Source organism: Calonectris borealis, chromosome 1 (genome assembly GCF_964195595.1).
Source record: "Calonectris borealis chromosome 1, bCalBor7.hap1.2, whole genome shotgun sequence".
In the NCBI taxonomy this organism is placed as follows: domain Eukaryota; kingdom Metazoa; phylum Chordata; class Aves; order Procellariiformes; family Procellariidae; genus Calonectris; species Calonectris borealis.
Window position 1 is genome coordinate 65,854,056 of NC_134312.1, and position 20,053 is coordinate 65,874,108.

At 39.8% G+C, this 20,053-nt stretch overlaps 1 protein-coding gene across 3 annotated transcripts in view; it reads left to right on the forward strand.

The window, feature by feature from the left end:
* The window catches only part of MTPN (myotrophin), a 112,593-nt gene that overhangs the window by 69,830 nt on the left and 22,710 nt on the right, over nucleotides 1-20,053 (forward strand). The window contains exons 1-2 of one of the 3 annotated variants that reach the window (XM_075158258.1): nucleotides 3,668-3,754; nucleotides 13,432-13,637. The exons of 1 other annotated variant lie outside the window; for it this stretch is intronic. In XM_075158258.1, the coding sequence (XP_075014359.1) occupies nucleotides 13,617-13,637 (21 nt within the window). In that variant the 5' untranslated portion in view covers nucleotides 3,668-3,754; nucleotides 13,432-13,616. Of the gene's footprint in view, nucleotides 1-3,363; nucleotides 3,755-13,431; nucleotides 13,638-20,053 lie in introns of those variants that run through there. One more of the 3 variants, XM_075158249.1, reaches the window with a different exon arrangement.

The following is a 20,053-nucleotide window of genomic DNA, read 5'->3' on the forward strand; positions in this document are numbered from 1 at the left end:
CATCTGCAAAGGATACTGAAAGAAAGAAGGCCTACAGCCAAAAGGAGATTTGTACTCTGTGTTAATAAATAAGCCCAGCCTGGTTATTTATGGGTCAAACCTCCAAGCCGTTATTCACCTTCTGATCTTACTGAAAGTATTTGTCAACACTGAAACACTCCTTGCTTCAGTTTTCAGAGCCAGCCCCTTGGCTTAGCAATTGCTAAACTGACTGCTCGATCGTGTTTACTAAATAGTGCCCAAGGAAAAAGCGGTTCCACTCCATGGGAAGATGCATTTCCCCAGCATGCTGCCCTTCCTCGCTACCAAAGGCTGGCACCCGAGTTACTGCATTACTTTCCAAGGTCCAGCCTCATTGGGATTCAAGAACAAGTATCAAAGAACTGGAGCTATATGCCTGACTTTGTCTGCCTCCCCTGCTATTTCAAATACCACAACAAATACACAAGTCAACAGTTTTTGGGTTTCCCTGGCTGCAATACTGCTTGACCACGGGAGAGAAAAAATAACTCTTATTTCCTTTTCCTTTCCACTCTCTCTTCCTTCAGACAATTCATATCACAGTCGGGCAAAGCAAAACCTGGCCCTATATATATATTTACTTTTCAAATATTTACACAGTTTTTCTAAAGGTTAGGAAGAAATTTATTTGCATATGCATATGCATATTTGCATAATTTCACCAAAGATTCACACAGCTAAAGAAAGAACTCAGGGCCACAGGAGATGCTTGTCTTTCATATTCTGTATAATAAGGTTTGAGATGCACGGACCAAAACCTAAAACTTTTTTGGCTAAGATGAAGTAAAACTTTTGCTGGATTCAAAAAGTAAGGAGAAGATATTAGCGTTTCTTGTCTGGTAACTGCAACAGATAGTATAAATATGACCAACTAATAAACAGAAAGCCAATCAATTGTCCAATTTTCACCTGTCATTCCTAGGTCTCTTGTGTCAGTTCCATAACTTTATCTAGTCTGCTGTTAACTTTATTATTTTCTCCTCAATAGAATGCTTTCTATATGATGATATTTTGTATTACTGCTTGGCTATTGTTGCTGAACTAACAGCTGTCATGTATGAATTGTTTGGCATTACACAAAGGGAATATAGTAAATATGAGATCAAACGTGTACAAAGAGGAGATCCTTTCCACAAACGGAAAGTGATTCTACTACTGCTTACAAGACAGACAAGGTAAGTAGAGATGTGTAAAAGTAGTTCCCAGTTTAAGGATTATAATCAAATCCCAGTCTCACAGACTTTCTATGATTAGTACTGCATTTCTTTTCAAATAACTGTAACTTTATAGTGCTTTCAAGAGAAAAAAATCTGTTTAAGAAATTCCTTTGCTAAACGCGTATTCACTGCATTTCTTTCACTTCTTTTTTCCTGATTAATATGTCTAAGACCCAAAGTTCTTACATGCACATAGACTTCTAGGAGTTGGAACTAAATTCAAAAAAAAAGGAAAAGAAAAAGGGCTAAGGCAGTGCATGCGGCTTTTAATGACAGCATCCCACAGTTAGAAAATGTTATCAGGCATGGGTTTTTATTTCTGAATGCATGCCTGAGAGATACAGTATTGGTCACTAAGTAGACAAAAGCCATTTAGAACTTGGGCTTGAAGCTAACCGATGAGTGTAGCTCTAGAAAAGGCATGTATCAGGTAGAAGGGGAGAAATGTCCGAGTAAACCATGCACTTTAGGTAATAGAACTTGTAGAGAAAGAGGGAAGTGTGAAAATTTTTCTGATTCAGTGATGAAATAGGAGTAAGGATAACATAGGCAAATTGTTGGCAAAATTGAAAGATCGGATTCACAGTGAGTACAAATATGGCAATGGAAGTGTCCAGCAACGTTTTAAAAAATGTGGTCACAACTTGGCTCCTTGATGCATATTCAAGTATCTAAGTAAGTATCCAGAATTTTAAATATGTTTTCACCAGACTTATTAACTCAGGATTATTTAGTCTTCCTAAAAAAGGAAGAAATTAGCTTTAGCTTAAAAAAAAATCTAAACTTACTTACCATTTCTGCAGACTGTAAAATTAAGCACTGGAAAATTTGTATTTATGCATGTACTGGGAGCACTTACAAAACAATGCAAGGGCACTCGACAATCTCTCTTTCAGTTTTTTTTTTTTCTTTTTCATTAATGACATTACGAAAAGAAACAAGGACAAAGTTCCATAACTTCTGTTTATAAGTTAAATTAGTAATTAATCCAACTTGAAAGGCTATAGATTTTTATTTCCTTGCAAGTAACATTCTAGCTATTTCAATTGAATACCATTTAATCCCTGACAAGAATCTGCAAAGCCTTACATATTTAACATTTCTGTGGTTCAGAAATACAAAGAAAACACAGAAAAATCACGAGCTGTATGGCACCACCACCCTCCCTTACAAATTTGCTTTGGCTGTATGCTGGAGTGACCTGTCCTTCTCATTAATAAGAGTATTGCTGCCCTTAAACAGTATCTGTACATTTTCATACTGTTGCCAGATGGGGTACAGTCACAGCAGAGCAGCTCTAGCTCCAAGGGTGATGCTTGCCAGAGGGGGTTAGGAAGAGCGGCTGCCTGTTAGCAGTCAAGCATGATTCACAAAACAGGCTGCATGTTCCATAGGCAAAACATGTGGTTTCAAAAAACAGATGCAACCACCAAGTGCCAACATACTAATTAATTATCACATACTTCCTTTTATGTCTCCCCGCTCATGTTTTGGAAGCATTATGATAATTATTCACAGCGTGTTCAGTGCCTCGGGTTTTGTAGAACAGCTATTTAGACATTTAATTCCTCAGTGGGAAGAGATACTTAAACACGCAGTTCCTCAGCCGGTTTGGAGGCAGGAGCCAGCGGCCCGCCGCTCCCTGGAGCCCAGCGCGGCCTGCTGCGCCCCCGGCATGCCGCAGCGTCCCGGGCACAGACGCAACGCCCCACGCACATCTCCCGCAGGGCACGGGGTGAGGTAAGCGCAGGGTTGCCCAGGGCTGATTTTCACCGGGCTCACCTCCCGGCCCGCGGCAGGCTCAGCGGCCCCGCCGGCGAGCTGGCGAGACGGCTGGCGGGGCCTGGCGGAGGCCGCGGCACCATGGCAACGCCCGGGCAGCCGGGGGCGGGGCCGCCGGCGGGGCGAGGCCGCGGGAACTTAGAGCGCATGCGCCGCGTCGCTTCCCCCACCCGCACCCATCACCCCCCCGTGGTATCTCCGGGAACAGAGGGACGCTTACGGTGGGCGCATGCGCAAAGTGGATTCGGCGGCAGTCTGCAGGCTGCGCATGCGCCCCGCGCCCCCCCTCCCCCCCGCGTGGGTGTCTCGGTGGGGTGGGTAGGTGGACGGCGGGGGGTGGGGGAGGGGAGCTGAATGGAAACCGGAAGCGGAAGCGCTGCGCGCAAGTAAACCGCTTTTCCCTTCAGTCAGGCGGCTTCTCCCGTGCTTCCCTCTGCCCGCGTGCCCGGCCTCGCTCCGCGGCGCCGAGCCACAACCGCCCTAACTGTCGCCGGCCCGCGGCCCCGTCCAACCGCCCGCCGGCAGGCCGCGAGCGAGAGACGGGCCGCCAGCCGGGGGAGGGGCTCCCGCCCTCCGCGCCGCCGCCCTCGCTCCGTGGAGGTGCTGCCGGCCCCTCGCCACCTCACCCTCCCGCCCGCCCGCGTCTCTGCTAGGCGGCCGCGATGTCTGACAAGGAATTCATGTGGGCCCTCAAAAATGGAGACTTGGATGAGGTGAAGGATTATGTGGCCAAGGTAGGAGGCGGCGGCGGCGAGGGCCTGGGGTGGGCGAGGCGGCGCTGTGGGCTGAGGAGAGAGGGATGTGCTCGGAGCATTCAGGGTCCTCCGTTCGGGGGTCGGCCGGGTGGGGCTACGGGGGCGGCAGGAGCCGCGACCTGCCTGGGGATAGACACTCTGGGAACTTCCCGCGGTGGTGAGGGTCCCGGCGGTAGGGCGCGCTTCCCTTCCCCCTCCTGGCGCCTCTCTCCGTTCCTGTGCGTCCTCCTGTTCTCGCCCGCCGCCCTGCTCCCCTCCTGGCCCCCAGTCGACCCTCGTGCATGCAGCTGAAGTTATTATATGTCAGTACGTGAAACTTTCTGGATTGACAGCCAATATCCTAGTCCTGCCTTGATGATCTTATGTGTATATGCATATGTGTGGCCTCGGTTTGGTTATCCTTCCTCTCTGTGCCTCAGGGCTCATCCTTAACAGGGTGATGCTAAGTTACTGGGTGCGTTGAGGCTTAATTCATTAACCTTCTATGATGTGTTTTGATATCTAGTTAGGCCGAGTGCTACGGGAACAGTAGACACCTGTGTAATGGGTGAAAAGTCTTCAGATACCTTGTAGTATTTGGAGGCTGGATTTTGTCCTCATTTGCCTTCAGTTGTCAATGAGGTTTGTGGGAAAAGTGCATGTACATAAGGGCAAGATTCTGCTTTGGTGAATCCTTAGTGTTCAGGAATATTGTCTAGAAACTGTTACATCACAGCAGAGGTTTACATGTAATTTAGCTGTAATTACTTAGATCTCTGAACAAGTTAATGATTGTCTTTGGGAGTTTGACACATGCTGACATATCTTGCTGTGATGACTTAAGTTGTTCCTACTCCAGTTGTCAACTTTGGTTGAAAGTTACCCAAACTTGTGGCGCTCTTGGCAAAAAGAAATGTGTGCAAGTACTTCCAGCTGCTTTAGTACAAAGTCCAACAGCTTAGCTTGAGTAGTCTTCTCTGACAGTTTCAGCTAAGCCACTGGACTTTGCATCAAAGTGGCTGTGCACTCACATGCTCTGCTCTGTCTGTAAAGTGCTAGAGGTAGTAACTGGGACTAATATAATTATCCCACTTCATCTGTTTGTTAAGGGTTGTGTACCTATGTCTATGTAATGAAGCTGGGTACTACATTGATGTGTCTTATTTCTTCTTAGCTTTGGTGGACTCCAGCGTGTTTCAGCAGCAGATTTGGATTCTTGCTACAGCTTTTACAGGAATTCCATACATATCTAGAGAACTCACTGCACACTAGTGATTAATGGATCCTTGTGTATCTATTGCTGAGGCAAAAACTTTGGCAGTAACCATCTTGAGTCAGTTTATATCTACAAGATCACTGCAGTACTAATTACAAAGCTTTTTTTTATATTCCCGCTCTTCCTGAGTGGCACTGCAAGTCATGTAGCAAATGGATTTATGTGATCACTCTTCATCCGCTTCAGCGCAAAGTCAAGTACTTAGTTCCATCTGCTACTGAAAGAGGCTTGAGCCAGCCTGGATGATGCTATAGTAAAGAAGCTGAAGGGCATCATCTAACTGCACTAATGAGGTAGAAATCCTCAAAAGAGAGATACCGTCTGTGGTTAGATGATTACAGTAAAAGAAGCCTGCAATCCTTGAACAATCTTACATTTTAGAACTGCTTCTAATGTAGAAGGTGAATAAACTATGGGAATTTTCTGCTTATTTGTGACCTAATCTTATTCATTCTTTTCCCCCCACTTGCAATATGCTTTCTATCATCAGCTGTTAAGCATCCTACTTGCCAGTAACACAAGAAGTCTAATGTTTTCTTTTCAGTCCATTATGTTTTCTTGACAAATTGTGGGCTAGTAAACTCTTAGCCTGGTTTCCTGTGGAAACAAAGCTTGTATGAGCAAGTTTTGACTGACCCTCTTCCTTCCTAATGGTTTGATAATTTTATGGGTAATTTTTGGTAAGTTTTACAGGGGTACAGGCAGATACTGGTGGGTTTTGTGAAACTAAGTGAAGTTTAGAGGGAGGTGCCTTCAGGGGAAAAAAGAGTACAAGAATGAGATTGTTCTAGTGCACAACAGGAAATGTGCATTGAGGAGAGGCAAGAGAACGCTATAAATCCTCTGACTGTAGAAGCCTCAGTTGGAGCCCCACATTCTTGGTTCCTAAATTAATGAAATATGTGAGGGCAAATCATGCTTTGATGTTACAGTTCTCAGAAAAGTATCTTTTCCGTGCTGTATGTTCTCTTTTGACTGTCTTCCTTATCAGCTATATGGCTTCTGCTCCCTGCTGCTTGCTGCTTTCCTGTTCTAAGTATGATTTAATGTTCAGGAATTTTACTTATATAAACTTTGCAGTAGTAGAAATTTCCTCTCCCTGTAATGTGGGAGGCAGTCTTATATATCTTACAGTCTGCATCTTCATAAAATTTTTTCTTGTTTGTCTTCCTGAAACTTTTGATTTCCAACTTCTCATTTGTTTTGTTTCCTGTTCTAGTCTTGTTTCCTCATTAGTTGATTGGAAACAATACAGCTTTTAACTATAATCTTGCAGTTTTGCTGCTAATTACAACATAAAGGGTTTGACCTCTGATTTTGTTTCATATCTGAATGGCAGGGCTTGAAATGCTAGCTAGATGACCCTGGCCACTTTAAAAATAATAGTATAAATGGATGTCATCAGTGAGACTATAGGAGTTGAACTCTGATAATCAGTCATGGCTTTTCTTCATTTGTGTCTAATAAGTGGTGGAGGTTCTGTCTTTGGTGTCATTAGTATCTTTTTTTCATCTCAGATTTGGTTAGTAGGTACTAAGAGGAAGGTAGCTTAATGGCTCTCAGACTTTGATTCAAAGAGCAGGTGAAACTTAAAGTATATTGTGAAAACCTTTCTTTTCAATGACATGGTTTATCCACTTTTAAGTAGAGAAAGTTTCTGCCACTTCAACAGTTCTTGGGCAAAGAAAGAATACAGAAGCAGAAGGAAGAGTCTCCATTTGCATTTTATGTATTTCTGTGTAAAGAGATCTTGCATTCTCCTAAAGATACTTTCTTCAGAAAGAATCTTTCACAGAAGCAATAGTTCTGAGGGGTGGCAATGAAACAGACAAATGCCAAGTGATAGTGCTTTATTGTTTAGCAAAATAGATCTCAGTGCTGCCAGTCTGTGCATTTGGAAGACATCGTTGGCTTCTACTTGATAAAAATGTGAAAGATTATTTGTATAGTTTGAATAGTCCTGTAAGACTTCTTTCTTTTTTGTAAGAAACATCTTATTACTCTCTACATTTCTTGACTTGTAATCATGTCAACTTTTTCTTTATGGCAAATGTTAATTTCTACTGAAGTACTCTAGTTAGTGTGTTATGCTAGCAGTTAAGTATGGTGTCATCTATTTTTGTGATGACTAGATTAAAAAGTAGGTTTTACTGTTTGCTTTCTCTGATATCTTCCTTTTGAATATAACCAGCATATGTTGGCTTCAGAGGTGTCTTTGCAGGAATTGAAGGGATTGAAGGAATTCTGCACTCTTCCCACATACATCCACTCAAATTTTTAAAATTCCTCAAGAAAGCAGAAGTTTTCATGGGAACAGATGAATCAAATGTGCAGTTAAATGGGTGAGGAGGACCCACGCAGACGAGAGAAATTTGCTTCTCTCAAGGGAAGTAACAGGGGGTTAAAAAGTACTAGTTAGAAGAAGAGCAGGATATATTAAGCCTGCAGAACTACTTAATGTGAATGATATTTGCTCTTTTTCCTTTTCTTTATCCTCCTTCCCCAGTGGAATGAGATAAGCTGTATAATTGCTTAAAAAGACTTCTCTCTCACAGTGTACATGTAATGTTTCCAATCAGCAGCAGATTTCTCAAGCTAAGTATAATTCCTGTTCAGTCACTAGGCACAAAGTTTTTGGCAAGATAAACTTGGATTTGTAAGAAAAAGGTTACAATAAATGCTTGTTCTAAAGTAATTTCCTCTCCCATAGCTTAACTGAGAATTCCTCACTTCATGAGCTGCTGTAATCCCCTACATCATGGCTTCCTAAACATACCACTGCTTACAGTTATGTTTGGTAAATACCTAATACTCTAAGAAGATAGGACAGTAAACCAAACTGGAAGCACCACATTTTTACTGCTGAGAGGACTGGGAGGTTGAAGTGATGGTACGCTGTGAAACTAATGTTTTTAGAAAGTATGTACATGCTATGCTTGCCTAGTAGGCATTTCTGGTGTGGAGTCTTGTTTTTTAAATAACAAAACAAACAACCAAACCAAACAAAACTAAATCCCTAGAGGACCTTCAATAACTCAGCTAGAAAACAGCAACTACCTATGCATCCTTCGCAAAATTGTGATACTACAAACAGTATTGCAGTTCTTTGGGATGTAATGATGTTTGAATACATGTCTTGAGAAATGCGGAAAACTTGACTACCACAAAACTAACTGGAGAGACTAAAACAAAAACATTGTTTAGAAATACATTTTTGAAAAAGAGGTAGCAGTTAGGGGTATAGCTAAGGTCTAAGTGTTGTGAAAAAGGGAAGAGACTTAAATACATTTGCAAGAATTATTAGAATGGAGAAATACATAGCTTTTAACTTTTGAGAGGTAACCTCTATTCTTTTCAGTGTCCATTGAAATGACTTCTACTCTTTCAGGAACAAACTAAATGAAAACAAACACTTAAGTGGTCATTATATATGGGTGGATTACTTGAGTTACAGATTAACCATACCATAGATACATTGAAATTCACCTTGTCTAGCTATGTTGAATGCTGAAGTGCACTTCATTATTATGGCTACATCGATATCTGGATTGCTTCTATTCGGAAACAGTTTTCTTACTCTTAAGTGACAGGGAGCCTGAAAGCCTTGCTGGATTACAGTGCAGCATAAGTATTCCTCAGTAGTTTGTCTAAGAGCATATCAGGGCTAGCACTCACCTGGGAGCTGCTGGACTGAGTTTATCCCCTGTGAAGCCTCTTGGATGTCTCTGTATTGTAACTCCTCAGTGTTGTGCCAATACTTGTACTATGTGGGTTTTTCTTTATCTGGAGTATTCTAGGCCTTCTGTTACTTTCCTCTTGGTTACTGTTGAATGTGCTGAAGTGTGATTGCTAAAGATAAAGTTTTGTTTTACTGCTTAGTTCTACTTAAACTTGGTGTTCAATTTACATTTTGTAAACTTGAACATGATGACCTAAACCTTTCTTTTATGAAACAAGACAGTTGCTTGCTACTGTAATCTGCTGTTAGCAGCTTCCATATTCATGGTAGAGTTACTCTTAATGAAAATGCCATGAATGTACTAGAAAAACTTTCAGAAGAACACGACATGGCAGCTATTTTTTAGTAGTGGTTACAATAAGATGTATGACGTTGATGAAACCTTTTCAGGACCGCTAATTAATTTCCCCAGTCTGATCCGAAAGGGTCTGATGACATGTGGCAAAGAATTGCTCACAAATAATTAATAGTTTGTGCATCAGTTCTTTAAGTAGTTTATAGGAACAGCAGGGAGTAACAAACTCACCTGGAAACCTGGCATTGTGGTGGAATGTATGACTTGCTGACTGAATGAACATCCCAGAACTTTCAAACCTGTCCTTTTTGTGAAGGTACAGGTATAATGGATTCTGAAGCCATTTTCATCAGAAATGTAAATGGAGTTCATGATAAGACTGATCACGAATTTGGAACTGCTAAATGTAGTAGTATCTTTCTGAGATGTTGATGTCAGGCCTATGATAGTTTTGTTCATTCAGTTGGCTTTTGTGCTCTGAAGCTCTTGGTGGCCTTAAGAGATTGCCTAAGTATGTGACTCATGTTTGACTTTTTTATGCTTAAATAAAAAAATAAGTACTTCCTTATTTGTTTCTGTTTGGCCTGTCCTTATTATGCTGGCTTGTCCTGTGTCTAATTGGTGTTTGTTGCAAAAAGCAAAGAGAGAGTGATCGAAATCAGATTTTAATAAGACATTGAATTTAAATTTTTGTTGCTGAAAGTTTTACTAATGCATTCCATTCCCTAAATTGAAAGCAAATTTTATCTCTGCTGTAAATATATCCTGTTTTGTCTGAGTTTGTGGTCTTTAGCATATGCATTACTAAGTATGACAGTACAAAATTAGGAATAGTTATGAATAACAAGCAGAAAATTCAGTGGTGTGAGGAAAATATTTACTTCTAATAATGCTCCTATTCTTCCTACCCTCCCTTATTCTAACCTCAGTTCTCCCTCTTGTATCAGTTTATCTTTACTAAATCCTTGTTTTTCAAGCCTAGCTCTTGTCTTCCAATTCAGTTAGTTAATTTTGATTTCATCGGGAGGGCATACGGAAGATGAGCTAAGCTATCTAAAAGTCTAAGAGAACGGTTCTGCAGTGGTTGGTATTCTGTCTCCATTTGGAATAATATGTGGAAAGTTGTGTTAGTTGTGAAGGTTGTGCATTGAATGTTGACTTGGGTACGGTGGAATTGGTGAGTCATGGAGGCCACATAAGTAAAAATACTGAATGAATGAATCTTGCAGCAGTGTTAAAATGCATAAATAAGGAATCCCCTGGACAGTTCACAGTAGACCAAACAACATATATGCTTATTCTGAAGGAGCATATGCTTAGCTGTTAAGATATCAGGACTCGAAGGTCAAATACTCTACCCAAGTTTAAACTGAAGATAGTGTACTCGAAAATGCAGGATTCTCAAGTCCAAGAATTTTTATGAGACTGAAAGGCACTTTAAAGGTGTAGATGAAAGGTCAGAAGAGAAAATTTAGGAAAGGTACAGAAAGCCAGGGGATGTATAAAATTGTATTGCTTAAGTCACGTATTCATTTTTTTAAATGCATCCCCAGCCAAGTATTCTTAGCAGGTTTTTTATGGCTTTATGTTTATGCTTGTTTGAACTTCTGAATATGTGTCCAGACAAAAGTGTGAACAAAGTTACTACTTTGTACCTAATTTGTACACTTCCAAAGTTGAAGTCTTGTATTGTTATTCTTAATTTTTCTTCCTCCGCTAGCAAAAGCTCCACCTTGAATGTTGTATTTACCAGCCAATATAATTCTGTGGGAAGAGGTAGTTGTCATTTGTGTGGACAGATCTCCTATTACTAGGACAAAAGCATTAGCTGGAATTAATAAGTGCCAATAACTGACCAGTTGGTTATACAACAACTGTTTTTCTTACAAGTTGCGGTTTCAGCAGTTTTGAACAATTAGATGTTTTTCTGCCTTAGCTCATTATGAGGAAGGGTAGATACAAATTAGCACAGCTCACATTCAAAAGAGTTTGAAATCTTTATTGGGTGCTGGATATGCTATTGGCTCTTTTTACTGCAAATTGATGCTAAAGCCTATGTTGATTGTGACTACCAATGGCAAATTCTGCAATCACATGCTAGAGATGGGGAGGGCAACAATAGTTTCCTTTTAAATGTTTAAGGGACTAGTATCTGTGTTGCACTCTCACGCAGTGCAGAGATGTAGCTCTGAGTTAGAAAGCAATCAGTATTAATAAGTCCTATTGAACAAGCTACAGTTCTTGTCTTAATTCTCAGTTTGACTGGAATGTACTTGTGTGTGTTTTGTTTTTTTTGGTGTTTTTTATTTTTTAAATAAAGAAAAGGACAGCAAATGACTTGATGTTATCCTGAAAGCAGTTGAACTCCTGATGGGGGAGAGTAGGAAGGGAAAGAAATATGGTCTTGTAAACTCATAATGCATATGCACATGAATATGGCTTTGAAGTAACTCACGGGACTTGGATTTTGGTGCTTTTTAAGCACTTTGCCCATTTTTACCGTCTTTATTAGTCTTTTGTATTCATTACAGTGTAATTCTGTAGTTCAGTACAGATACATTATACACCAAGGGATATTGCATTTCTCCAAAGAAAGAATTTTTGTAACTTTTTTGCCGCAACAAGAGTTAGCGTATGGTCTAGATTTTTGTCTTTGCTTATATACATTGCTGCCTTCCTCATCAGTTACCGGCCAAAAGGGAAATGGTGAAATCATTTTACTTAGCCTTCAGCTACACTTTGAAAATCAAATAGAGTAATTGCGTGCAGTGGCTAATAAGCTGAGCAGACCAACACATCACTAGAAAGGTATTCTGGAGACTTGCCTGTCATACTTCCAGCCAAGTTCAAAGAATATTCTAAAGCATATCTAATTATGGAGTCAGTTTATAAAACAGAATTGTGTGCTCACAGTTTCTTATGAGCTAAGATCAAGTCTTGATAATTATTGTTGAATGACTGATACTTTCTTTACCCAAACTCCAGTAATTTATGAACTTGCTTTTTAACACACTTATGGCCTATAAATTAGTGATTATCTTCAAGGAGGAAAGATGAGCTGGAAAGCCATTTGAGACAAAAGATAGAGAGCTGTCCATAGAACAGTTACCATCAGCATATCTCTTCTACACTGATTTGTTAATGATGCTATGACTGCAAATACCATAGGCAATAAATGTTCAAAAAAGATTTTTATGTTTGTTCAAAACCAATTCCAGTACCTGATTCAGGTAATGCAATTGAGAGGAGGAGGTTTCAAGTCCTTATATAATAAAAGATGGGTCAGGAGAGTTCCTGTGAGGCGAGATCTGCATTTCTATGTATGCCCTGTATAAAAAATTTCGCAGGATTCTTTGTATTCAAGTGAGGTGTTTGGGAGAATCTTTTTCTTGGATTGCTGACTTCGCAGTAACTTCAATAGTAGTATTAACTCTTCCTTGGCTAAAGGGATGGATATTTAGCATGGTTTAAAAAACTTGAATTTGGCCTGTAATAAATCGTTAGTTATCTGTTACTTAAATTTATCTTGGAGATAGTAACTCAACAGTAAATACATTTGATTTCAAAGTATGTTCCCTTAATTAGAGTATAACATGAAATACAGTCTTTAGTTCAGTTCTTGTGACAAGTTGGTAAACTATATTTACTAAAGCATTTTCAACAATAATTCTTGGTGCAACTGGAGAAAATAGCTTAACTTTTTTACATAGATTATTGAAATTATAAGTGCAATATCAATATTATAGTGAAGCTGAATACTCCAAGTGTGTATAATTGGTTTACAGAGCCATTTGGTGGATGTTAATGTGTATGTTTTTTTAAATATATACTGCTTAGAAAGCAACATTTATTTTATGGATTTAAAAATAGCTTTTCTGATGAAGCTTTTTACTTCTATGTTTCATTTTTGCATGATTCCAATCATCAACTGCTTCAGCATGTCAACAAAAATCTTCATTAAGGCACAAAACTTCTAGAATTCATTAATACTGCTTTTGATATTTCGTATCTTTTTATGCATTGCTGTGTGACGAAAATGTAAACTCAATGTGCACAGGAAAATAATGCCGGTTTAATCTTACATGGAAACTTATTTAGAAGCTAAGCTTCATTGCTTTGGGTTTGACAGAACACTTGATCTTGTCTTGGAAATATCCTTTGTTCAAATTCTAGAGGAGTCAGTCATGCTTATGATGCGAAGCCCCAATTATAACATTTAAATTCAGTATTTTTTTAAACTATAGCAGTAACTTTCGGAAGATATACTCATCTTCCTGTTTATCCTCTCGTATCTTCATGATGGAGTACAACCTTAACTTTGAGAACTCATATTTATTATTGTGTGGGGTTCTTTAAATTTTTTTTAGATCATGCATAGAAGTCAAAATATCAAGCTGGCATCTATTGAAACTGAAACCCAATAGTTGGAGCCTACTGCTCTCCTAGAAGGAAAACAGTCACTTCCTGTGCATTCTTTGGACAACGTCGTCGTGGTTTAACCCCAGCCGGCAACTAAGCCCCACGCAGCCGCTTGCTCACTCCCCCCAGTGGGATGGGGGAGAGAATCGAAAAGGTAAAAGTGAGAAATCTCGTAGGCTGAGATAAAGACACTTTAATAGATAAAGTAAAAGCCGTGTGCACAAGCAAAGCAAAACAAGGAATTCATTCACTGCTTCCCATCGGCAGGCAGGTGTTCAGCCATCCCCAGGACAGCAGGGCTCCATCATGCATAATGGTTACTTGGGAAGACAAATACCTCCAAACGTCCCCCCCCTTCCTTCTTCCCCCAGCTTTATATGCTGAGCATGACGTCATATGGTGTGGAATATCCCTTTGGTCGGTTGGGGTCAGCTGTCCTGGCTGTGTCCCCTCCCAACCTCTTGTGCACCCCCAGCCTACTTGCTGGTGGGGTGGTGTGAGAAGCAGAAAAGTGCCTCTGTGTAAGCACTGCTGAGCAGTAACTAAAACATCCCTGAGTTATCAACACTGTTTTCAGCATAAATCCAAAACACAGCCCCATACTAGCTACTATGAAGAAAATTAACTCTATCCCAGCCAAAACCAGCACAAATGTGTACTGAGGATTTTAATACGGATGTTGATGTTGGGGCTCTTAAAGTAACTAAAAATGCTTTAATTGAGAGCTAGCAACTAAGTGCAGATTGGGTGGTCATGGCTTTTATTCTTTGCTCAGCTGGCTATTGTTTTGAGCAATGATCTAATGATGGAAATAGCCTGAATCCTATTATTAAACCTTTGGATTGCTTTATCCTTGAACTTAATATTTTACTCTAATACAAACTTACTGACATCAAGGAAGTGAAGCATGGTACAGTGTATTTTTATCTGTCCAAACTTGCTTTCAGAATTCCATGACGAGATGATCTGACATGTTAAGCTTGAGTTTGTGTGAAACTACATGAACAGGTGTTTTGTGGATTTTTCTGTTTTGATAGTATCATCTGTTGTCAGTCTGCTGATGGTATAGTACTGAATTATTGAGACCTCATCTGATTTCTGGTTTAAGTATGGTTGATGTCTGCTGTTTAGCAATCATCTGGCACCCATGTGGGCTGGAATATTTTCTGCTTAGTATACCCTTAGAGTGGGGGTCATCCAAATCAGATCAAAATGCAGCAGTGTTAAAACATGGAATCTGGCCAATCAATTCTGGATGAAAAACCCTTTTAGGCCAGCTCAGTGTTGCCTGTGAAAAGGGACACTGCGCTGTGTTCAATGGATACAGTACTTAACACATCTCTTTAGATTGAACGTTAGTTTTATGTCAAGTTAAGGTATACAGTCATTAGATCTGGCTGTGATTCCTTAAGAATCAGTGGTTAAATGGTTTTATTTTTGGTTGTGCCTCCTGTATTGTGTCTGATAGACAAGCCCTGGTGCTATAACTAAAGCATTTTAACTTTAATTCCAAATTCTAACAATTCTTCTAAGCAGAATTAGCTTAGAAAGTGTGTCTAATCATCGGCTGTTTCAGTTCATGATCTAAAATATTTAGCACACTAACATTTATCAATTAAAGTAGTACTCTGGACAGAGAGTCTGTTAGAAGTAATAATACCTTTGTCTGCAACAGCTTATTCTGTCAGAACTAGTTGCTGCTATTACTCTGAGCTGCTGCCTAACAAAAAGGTGGGTGCTTTTGGACAAAATTTTTAAATAGGAATTCATAAGAGCTAAGGAAAGCTGCAAAACTGGTCCCTTCATTCTTGTTTCATCACTTGTTAATGCAGATAGTGAGTCATTTCCACTATTTCTCACTCAAGTCTTAGACAGATGAAGGATTTGGGGGGGAACAATTGTTTTCAATAATGCACATATTTGACACATCTCTGAAACTGGGATTGCAGCACAAGTTTCTAGAAGCTGTAGTTAGGAAACAGTAGGTTCATTACTGTTCTACAGAACAACTCATGTATCAGGTTTGTTTGTCTCTAAAAATGCTGATACAACAACTGAAGCACAGATGGCTCGGCAGTTCAGTTTATTTAGCAGTTGTTTCTGGAATCGTTTTCTTTTGACTGAGACAAAGAACTTCAGATTGTATTTGATTATGGTGGATAAGCTAGATACTTGTTTACCACTAACAAATAAAATCTGAAAAATGTGCTTATTAAGTACCTTTTTGTTGGCTTAAGCCAAAATAAATGTAGGAGCTTATAAAAGCTTTTCAGAGTACTTTTTAAATACCATACTAAGACAGGCAAAATCCAGCATCACATTCATAATTCGTTTTCTTAAGTTGTGTAGACCGAGTATTGATGTTATCATTAGCAGTTGAGGCTTCTGTCAAAATAGAGAATTGCAAAGTAGATACCCATTTTAAACGTACATGGACATCTACATCTGTCTGCTCTGGGTGTAGAACTTGCTGCAAAATGCCTATTAGAGAGACTCATGGTATCATCAGAACAGATACCTCTTTGATTAAACTGGTGAGGGTCTTTTAGTGGGAATGTTATGCTGAAATTCTTTGAGTAACCTTTTTTCAGCTTTTTAAATACTGAAGCTCAGATGGATGTGGCAAGCAAAACTAATAGCAAAGACTAGATGTGGATCCAGAACAGCAATGAAAACTTGCTACTGGTGTCTGCAGCCTCTTCCACAGAGATTTAACTTTCTTTATTCAAGAAGTTCCCTTCTCAACATCTGTTACTTGATTTTGCTTTTTGATCATCATCTACAGGATTTCTTGTGGACATTTTTGCTATTTCTGTTTGTTTCACTAAGATGCGATAAGATGAAGGTGCAAAGACAGCTTGTCCCAAATATTCCCCAAAGCATACAGGCTAGAAAGAAGACAGATGGGAGAAAATTCCTTGTTGCTCCAGGTTATGAAATTTAGAGAACGGGCGATAAAAAACCCATCAGTGTCAAAAACGCGTTATTAAATATCTCTTACCGTGAACACAGAGATAATCAGTAGAAAGGCTTAGCTCATGCAGTTGCTCTCAGCCGTTAAACAAAAACCAAAGAACTTCTAGATCTTCTGAAATTCTCTAAGTGGAAAGTAGTTATCCCATACAATAAATCTAGGTCATTTCTTTCTGTTCAATTGTCTACAGACAACTGTGGTCCACCCAGGCTGCAGTTGGAAAACTACTGGAATGGTCAGAATTTGCTGAACCACTGAACAACAGCAGCAGTAATCTCTCTGTGGCAGGCAGAACGAGACAGAGTTACGTTAATTTATTTAGTGGACTGAAAGTAATTTATTTTTGAAAATATAGAGGATTTAAATGAAAACTTGGATCCTGCACAAAATTTTTGCAGTTGCCATGGGAAATTGCCTACTTGCAGTTACAATGAGTTGATTTCTCAGCTTTGGCAGGAACTTACTGCTGGTTTTTAACTGAAGAAATCTGCTTCAAAATCATAAACAATTCGCAAGTTACAACACTTAATCTTTTTTCTTCCTTTTCTGCTCTTTGGACTTAACCCAGCCTTTGAGTTATTAGTCACTTCACCATGTTCTACGCTTGCTCTTAGGTTGAATATTGACCAGGGGCAACAGGGTCATTTTTCTTGTGAATCAGAAGATAGAGACAAGAAAACTTGAGACTCAATGATCTTGCTGAGCAGAATATGTAGAAAACTGTTGCTTCTCCTTAGGCCTCCTGCATTGTTTGAGTAGTTTTTTCAATTCATTAGGTTGAGTGGAAATGTGAAATTTATCTTTTTCATCTCCTCTACCCAATTCTTAGTTCTGCAGTCCCTGAAGCGTCATATATCAAGAGTTTTTTTCCTCTTACAGGAAAAAAATGTACAAAAGTTTAAATAATATGCTGCACTGACTTGCATTACGAGCTGGTCATTTGAATTGTTCTTGTTTCTAATAAAAATGGACAGGAATGTGAAAATGGTGTGTTAGTCTAGGGTTATGATGAAATACCCAGAAGCTTAAAATAATGATTTCCTTGTCTAAAGTACTAGACTAGTGGTTCAGTTATCTTCAGGTTTGTATTAAGACAGCTGATGTGAGGGTATGTCTACTGTAGCAATTTAGAACTGAGTCAGTTTCAGTAATGGATGCAGATATTTAACCTCCCTGCTCTAACCAGTAGAAACTGCTTCAGGCTAGTGCTGCATTTCAGTTACCATGACAAAATTTCTGGAGGAAATTGTATAACCAGCTTGGAAGAAGAGATTAATTTATTGTCCTTGCTACTCGGAGGTGATTTGAGTAGTGTTAATTTTAACACTTGAAAACTAGAAAGAAGTTTTTTAGGAAAAACCGTTAAATTACTGAATTAATTTTAAAGGTGTTTCTATCAGTAATCTCCAAGGACCTGTGAAAGTGCTAGTGTGGATTTTGGTAGGCTAAATCAGTTTCTGTCTTGGCAGGAAAGAAAACTACTTCTTCAAAGTCAATGCTGCTTTTTAGACCCTGAGACTATTCTATAGGGGGGAAAAACTCATTGAACTACAACACCACTTCAAAAAAATGGAATGTTGTGGGATTGTTGAACTGAAGGTCTAAAGTGCAGACCAGGTGAATACTTTTATATAGTGATCTCTGTTGTTAAGAATTGGTGTTCTATAATGCTGTCAGATTTCTTCAACATATTTTACAGAAATACATATATTGGAACAAAAGACACCTACAAATCCAACTTTGAGTTGAGGTTAGCAGTATATGAATCAGCTCTTTGGCAGTCATAAAGTGAGAACTAGGGTTACAAAATGTAATACATATGGAACCACTCCAGAAGCAGACTGAGGAGAATGAAAGCACTCCCCATCAGGTCATAAGAGGAATCTGGGCTCTCTGCGCATAAGCCCAAGGAATGTTTCAGTCATGAGAAAACTTCAATATTAAGAAAACAGAGGCAGTAGCACTTGACTTTTCAGTGGTAAACCTCAGCTTAGTTTTTTGTGCTAGCAAAAGTAAAAAATGAGAGGTTTTTTGTGTTTGAACTCATAGCATTAAATTTTAGTTCTTCTCGAGTCTTTAAAGAAAGTTAATTGAAACCAGGGTATTTGAGGCCCAAGTTCTGTGCGTAAGCAACTGATTGGTGGAAGAAGAATTCAGGGGAGGCAAGCTATAAAACTCTGTTTCTATGATGGAACATCATAGCCTTTTTTTGGTGTTATTTGAATATAGATGAGATAATATTGCAGCCTGCCTAAAGAAGATTAAGATGCTTCAGGGGCCTTTCTTTGCGTTCTGGCACTCGCTCATGACAGCATGAGAAATGTTGAGTTGAGAGAGTGCTTTTCAAGGCTATTAATTGGACATATAACTCATGTCCCTGGTCACATATTTTGAGGAATCTGTAACCAATACACAGAGTTACACAGAAGGTGAAAGCAAATGGTCCACTGGAAGGAATGTAGAAACATTGCACAAATGTGCAGGGGTGGAGGTATGGCAGCAGAAGTTCATTTGAAGTTGAAACTAGCAAGGAGTCTCAAGGGCAGTAGAAGGGGCTAGTGCATTGATAATGAAAGGAAGAAAGGGGAATGTTTCTGATGAAGCTGAGAAAGCAAACATCACACTCATATTCAGGAATGGTGAGAAGGAAGATCTGGGGAACTGTAGGTAGATCAGCTTAGCCTCAGTCTCTGGGAAGGCTATGGAGCAAATCTTCCTCCTCCTAGAACCCATTCGACTGTGTAAGGATACAGTGAGAGACCGAGTCAAATTTTGTGGTATATGGACTGGGTAAGTGGACTATTAGGTTGGTGGAAAATTGGCTGGGCTGTTGGACTCAAAGGGTTGTGATCGGCAACATCGCTTCTAAGTGGTGCCTGGTTACCAGTGGCATCTCTCAGGGGGTGGTATCGGTAGTATTGCTTGATATATTTATTGGTGACCTAGGCAATGGGATGTCTTTACCAGTCACGACAATAGGATAGAAAGAAGTAACCCATGCACCTGTACAAGCTGGGGACTAATTGGCTAGGTAGAAGCTTTTTAGAAAAGGACTTCAGGGTCCTGGTAGACATCAAGCTGCAGATGAGTCTGCGGGGTGCCCTTGTGTTATTGAAGGCCAGCAGCATAGTGGGCTGTATTAGCAAGAAAACAGCCAGCAGGTTGAAAGAAATTTTTCTCTTCTTACCACTTCTGAGGCAGCATGTGAGTCCAGTTCTGGGCTTTCTAGTACAAGAAAGGCATTGACATACTGGACCATGTTCAAAGTCAAGAGTTTGGGGGTCATCTGGATTGCTGAGGACATATAAGGAAATGCTGTTAAAATTGTGGTGGTTTGTTTTTTTGGGTTTGGTTTTTTTTTTTGCCTGAAGAAGAGAAGATAAAGAGAAGATTTTGTTGTTGTCTTTCTGTACCAAGGGCAGGATATAGAGAAGTTTGCTTAGAGGTGCGCAGTGAAAGTGTAAGAGGCAACAGTTCCAGTTGGAATGTGAGAAATTCCAATTCAGTATAAGAGAAAAATATTTCACCGTGAGGATGATCACGCCCTGGGAAGGGCTTGTGCCTAGAGAGCTTGTGGAATCCATCCTTGGAGGTGT